We start from the raw sequence: 6,433 nt of genomic DNA, 5'->3' as shown, positions 1-6,433 counted from the left end.
TTGCATTGTGCATCACTTGTTTTGTATATTCTAATTATTTTACAATTATTTTCTCTTCCATTTCTCACCTATTATATTATTGTGTCCTATTATATTGTCTTTATCACAACCCATGAATTTTCCTTTTTTTCTCCCCCATCCTACTGGGGAGGGGGGAGTGACCAAGCAGCTGTGTGGTGTTTAGCTACCTGTCAGGTTAAACCCTGACAGGCATCCTCAACTTCTTTGGGAAACCTGTTCCAGTGTCTCACTGTCATAACCCACCCAAGAAGGTGAGGGTAATCCAGGTTCTTGTTAATAGATCCCTTGGGGTGGATTACAGTGAAACAACACTGAATGATTGGTGTTTATAAAGACAGAGGCAAAGAAAGCGTTAAACACCTCTGCCTTGTCTCTGTCCCTGTTTGTGCAAATAGCCCATTGTTTTGAGTCATTAACAGTCTAGTCTCTCACACTCGCCACCCACATTGTAAAGAATTTCTTCCTTATATCTAATTTAATCTACCGTCTTGTATTTCAAAACCATTACCTTTTGTCCTGTCACTATAGGCCCTGGTAAAAAGTCTCTCTTCCCCCTTTATATCTTGGAAGGCCCCAGTAAGGTCTGGAGCCTGATATTTAGTAAGGACCTTGCTTTGAGAAATTAGTATTGTTCACATTCAATTTCATTTTAGTAGTTTACAGAACCATCTTGCCTTTAATTTTAATAATTAGTGTAAGACATTACAATTATCAAAAATAAAACCAGATTAAAAGCTTCTTTATGTCTGAGATTTTGCTTCTTTTAGAAGTAAAACCAGGAAATCACTATATGAATTTGAGTTGTAATTAAGAATATAATAAATCCATCTCAAAATAAAAAAAATTGGCTCTTGAATGATTATATACTATGCAAGTGTAACTGCAAGTATAAAACAGTTAAGCAATGTTATCAGGTGCAATCCCTTTCACAAGCAAGCTACTAGACAGACAAAATACTAACAAATTTTTCATGTTTTAACTTGGCAAGACAGCCACCAGTCTCTATGATGTAGCTATACAATTACTGCACAGGACCAAAGTAATAACATGCACAAAATGGACAATTAGTTGTCTGATTTCCTGAAACAACAGAACAACCGTCTAAATATTTCACAGAAGTATAAGATTCCTGTTTTCAAGTTTTAGTGATTCCTGGTATAAAGTTGAATTTTTTAATGTCCTCATTCTTCTACACAGCAAGAGACTCCACAAAAATAGGTATTGATATCACTCTTTTTATTTTTCAGCCAGATATACATTTTCATAGGGCATTTCAATAAATAGCGGTGTTTATTTCTTAGACAAAACCTTTATCTTTTTGGCATGACCATATTCTCTTTTTCAAACTAAAGACTACACAGGAAAAGTTTATTAAAGAGATCACTATTCAATACATTAAATTTACAGAGGTGCAGCTAACTCTTTAAAATACACATCAGTTGTAAATATTCTAATAAGCCAGAAAACATTAACCAAACCAGTAAAATAGTCTACTGGGGTCCTCTTCACTGCCTTCAGTTACAATTGTACAGTAAGTGGCAGAATGAAAAGAACTCTTCATTTTCCACAATACATGCACTGACTAGTGCTTGCTACTCATCCTGAAGAAACAAAAAACTCCTAAATTGTACTAGAAACAACTGATCAAATAAGATATGTTTCAAAACATCTTAACTTCTAAATATGTAAACCAAAATGAAGTTGCACACTGCTTCAGTAATAGACTGTACCTAAAAATGTCTAAAAACGTTTAATTTTTAAACATAAGTTACTAACGTTTTAAATATATCTAAGAATACAGCTGTCAAAACTGCATTGGATGTCATATTTGGACAAAAAAATTCTTATGCAACAAATTAAGCCAGTGTATTCAATCTACTAATATTCCAAATACTTATCCCAAACTCGTTTTATGAAAAAGAGGAGGCAAAACAATTACTTCCATACAGAAACAAAAAATAATTTAATAGGATTGAAGTAGCAAATGAACAAAGGTTTATTTTATGAGTGAATTTCCTTGTCACCACCAATGCAGACCTAGTTTCCAAATGTTTGAATAGGATGTTTTAAAATAACAGGTGATTTAATTTAGCCAAGCTCACATTCGTTCCCATGATGTAAAAACTCATACATACATTTTATTGTAGAATACATTAAGAAACAAAAAGATAACTTGAGTACTTATCCAAGAGCAATTTCTAACATCAAGCCAAAATTAGCAACAACCAAGCAGACCATCAATTTTTCAGTATTAAATTACCATAAATACTAGATAACTGTTAAAAAAAAAAACAAAACCAAATCCAAATCCAAAAAACAAAAGCCTTTTCTTTGTTAAAAGATGTTCAAAGAAATATCCACCAGCTACAGCCAAATTTGTATTAGAAACTGCTTGCTCTGGAAAGATTTTTTTCCTCCATTTGTAACACAACGCATTGTCAAAATCCTATTCAAATAAATTACTTTCTGATAACATTTAGGTTATACCACCTACAATGTGGACAGTCATGTACAGTATGACAGCATATTTTTGCAGCAGAGAAATAACCAGAAACTGGTTCTAAATTCTAGATTATACTTCATAGTTCAAGTATTGTTTCTTGCAAACATACGGTCGGTCCCCTCTAAGGGTAAGGTGTTGGAGCTGGTATCGTAACATGTCTGTGTCAGCAGGTTCCTCAATGCTCATTTTGTCTAAATTGAGGTACTCCAGGGATTTAGAATGAGCCTTTTTGCCTTTTAAAAGGCAAAGAGGCAAGGGACCATGAAGTGCCTTGTAAGGTTCATATGATAAAGCCTTAGTGCATTTATCCCCCGAGCTGGGCATCCGTCTCCTCCTCCTCCCCTTTATTGCTGGGATCTCATATGGCTGATAGCATCTACTTCTAGTTTTGTATAAACGTGAGGAGCATGCAAGTCTTAAATCGAGCTGTTTAGAGTGCAAGTTAGGCTCAGATCTCCCTTTATTATCTTCATTTCCTGTATACTTTTGAGCTAATTTTAGCAGTTCCTCTCCAGTCGTGAAGCCAACCAGGTAGTTAGAATCCATGCGAAGGATCTGATAGCCTGAAATTGTCTGTCGCATTGGTGAGCAGGGAGTACTGGAACATCGTGGTTTCTCTGCTTCTGTTTTGCCTGCAGAACTGACCTCTGCAAGAGGTACAGGGAGGGTAGATAGGGTAGTTCTGGACTTTCCATTTATGTCCATTTTAAGCAATGTGTTATTCTCCTAAAAACAAAACAGAGATTGATCAAAATAGAGTCCTTAACCACTAAAGGAGTTGAGAGAGAATCTCAGAAATTAAACTTATTATCACCCAGAAACCATAACCAGTACTTCTCTATTCTGTCTTGCACTCTACAGTGTCTCATAACAAAACCATCAGATGTCTGCCTTTTAAAATTATTTTGGTCCCCTCTTTAATAACAAATACTATAAATATACTCAATATTTTTAAATATGCCAAAAACATATTCTTGAGTAGCACTGTACAAAAAAATTAGGTACCTTTCCACTCTATTTTTTAATCCTTTTAGTCTATTTGATCCTTTATAACCCCTTTTCTTTGAGGCCATCTACATTCATTAGCATATCCATAGTAACTGCTGCTGTACTCAACTGCATATTTTCTCCAAAGTTTCCCTGGGGTGGGTTGACCTTGGCTGACTGCCAGGTGCCCACCAAGCTGATCTATCACTCCACCTCCTCAACTAGAAAGGGGAAGAAAATACAAGAAAAGTCTTGTGGGTCATAAGAACAGGGGAGGTCACTCAGGAATTACTGTCACAGGCAAAATAGACTCAACTTGGGGAAATTAAATTAATTTATTGCCAACCAAATCAGAGTAGGATAATGAGAAATAAGAACAAATTTAAAAACTCCTTCCCCCCACCCCTTTCCTCTTCTCAGGTTCAACTTCACCCCCAAATTATCTACCTCCTCCCTCCCAAAGGGCATAGGGTGATGGGGAATAGAGGTTGCGGTCAGTTCATAATGCATTGCCTCTGCTGTTACTTCCTCCTCATGCTCTTCCCCTGCTCCAGTGGGGCGTACCACCCACAGGATACAGTTCTTCACATTCTCCAACATGGGTCCTCCACAGGGCCACAGTTCCTGCCAGCAAACCTGCTCCAGTGTGGGCTCCTCTCCAGGGGCCTGTTCCATCATGGGCTCTCCATGGGCTGCAAATTCCTTTAGGGCACATCCACCTGCTCTGGCAAGGGGTAATCCATGTGCTGCAGGGTGGTTATCTGTTCCACCATGGACATCCATGGGCTGCAAAACCACTGTAGCCTGATTTTGAGAATGACTGCTGTGTGAGAGAATGCATGTAGCTTGTTCAGATGATCGACAGTCATATGAAAGACTGCTGGTTGACAGGGAAGAGTTTGCATGTGGCCAATGGCCCAGGTATGCTTGGATTAAATATGTACTTAACACCATCATTGTTTTTGGAAAACTGTTGCATAGCTACCAAGTCTGCTTGCCATTGTGCATCCACCTCTGCCACAATCATCTTTCTTCTTTTTAAGTGCTTTCTTGCCTCCTAGTAGAAGCTGCAAGTGTCCTGGTTTGCAAGCCAGGTTGCCACTTGGTTTCTGTTCAGATCAGTCATTTGCCTTTTAGCAGCTTCAAAAAGGGGATTTGTACCCCCAAAGCTTCATAGAATCATAGAATCTCCTGAGTTGGAAGGGACCCACAAGGATCATCAAAGTCCAACTCCTGGCCCTGCACAGGACACCCCAAGAGTCACACCATGGGTCTGAGAGCGTTGTCCAAATGTAGCAGTAAATCTGCATTATATGAGAAAACTGCTGTTTAAACATGTTTCAAAATGGTTTTTTGTATTTCTGCAAAGTCACTGCTTCTTCTTCCCAGGACCCCCCACGGTAGTGTTATCTCTGCCTCAGGAATGTCCTGAGAAGATATCAAGAAGTCTTCCCATTGGGCCCTGTTAACCCTTTCCTATTGGTTGTTAACCCCTTCCTGCAATTGGGTGTCCTGTAAGCCCCCTGACCCTGTAATTGGTCACTCTGTGAATCCTCCTAGGACCTATATATGTAACCACCCCATCAATAAACGCTCTCTCTCTCCTCCTCTCCAAGTCCCGTGTGCTGTCTGTGGCTGCCATGGGACCTCGTGGGTGGGGGGAGGGGTGAGCGAGCTCTCCCCTCCATGCGGTCAGGACCTGAAGAAACCCCTGGCGCTGGAGTTTTCCCCTTCCCTATCCACCTCAAGCCTTCGGAAATGGAACCCCACAATGGGAGGAATGCAACCCAGAGAGGCTAGCCATATCCAAACACTTCTTGAACTCCACTAGGCTTGGTGCTGTGACCACTTTTCTGAGGGAGCCTGTTCCAGTGCCCAACCAACCTCTGGGTGAAGAACCTTTCCTAATATCCAACCTAAACCTCCCCTGACACAGCTTCATGCCATTCCCTCAGGTCCTGTCACTGGTCACCACAGAGAAGAGATCAGTGCCTGCTCCTCCACTTCCCCTCACGAGGAAGTTGTAGACTGTGATGAGGTCTCCCCACATTATAGGTAGAGAGACAGTAAATCTCCCCAGAAGACAGCAAATCTCTTTTAACAGAAGTTGCTTCGCAGATGTGTACTGACATGCTGCTACTACACACACATATGAAAGGAAACCCTGAACAATCAATTTAACTCAAGTACAAAGAAACTTTGTTAACAAGGTATGAGGAGAGTTGGTTGCTATTCAAAACTTCTCCAGGATTTATTTTTCTCCCCTGCTCTCCAAACATTGCCGTCACTTCTATGCCCTTTCTCATTTCTTCAGTTGCTATAGGCCCAGACAAAAACCACAAATAGATAATACTACAAATTGACTTCTCCCTCTTCAGTCAGCTGGAGCTGTTTAATGTGTTCTAAGGATAGCATCAACCTAAGGACAAGGAAAGACATATAGCACCAGCCTGCACCACATAACTGTCTCACAGGTAGCTGCAAGATCCTCCCAACCATGGGCAAAGGGAGCTCCCCCAACACCATCACCCACCCTCTGTGATGCTTGCTTCAAAACCTAGTTTGTGATTCATGGGCCCATTGGCCAGTTCTTCTGGTTTGCACAGTCTTTTTAATGAATCCCTTATGCTCTTTTCCTTACTGTCCCCATGCACATGTTCTTCTGAAGTTCACATTTTGTTCTGGCTAGCCATTTCAATGAACAATGCCTGTGCCTTACAGGATCACACAAAGCCCAAAGTTTGCCCCAGTAACACTGCATAATCATCCTGGTGGGCTGAGCCCAAACGCAGAAGCATCTCAATCCAGCTCAAAGGACTGATCTCTTCTTTGCACATGACAAGGTTCTCTCAGAGGGTCCCTTGATGAGAATATGTGGGTATTGGTGAATAACAGGAGCAAAGTTCCAAATAACAAGATAAA

The 6,433-nt window shown here is 40.2% G+C and overlaps 1 protein-coding gene across 1 annotated transcript; it reads right to left on the bottom strand.

Moving 5' to 3' along the window:
- Positions 1 to 2,607: 2,607 nt before the first annotated feature.
- Positions 2,608 to 4,111, bottom strand: LOC113981509 (UNC119-binding protein C5orf30 homolog). The gene is given in 3 exon segments (XM_027708913.1): positions 2,608 to 2,640; positions 2,642 to 3,250; positions 4,037 to 4,111. Coding segments are annotated over 3 exon segments (717 nt in total).
- Between the last annotated feature and the right edge of the window lie 2,322 nt (positions 4,112 to 6,433).

This window comes from Neopelma chrysocephalum, unplaced genomic scaffold (assembly GCF_003984885.1).
Source record: "Neopelma chrysocephalum unplaced genomic scaffold, ASM398488v2 Primary Assembly neopelma1_96606, whole genome shotgun sequence".
In the NCBI taxonomy this organism is placed as follows: Eukaryota; Metazoa; Chordata; class Aves; order Passeriformes; family Pipridae; genus Neopelma; species Neopelma chrysocephalum.
The sequence above is the reverse complement of the archived record's forward strand: the minus strand, read 5'-3'. Positions and strand labels throughout refer to the sequence as shown.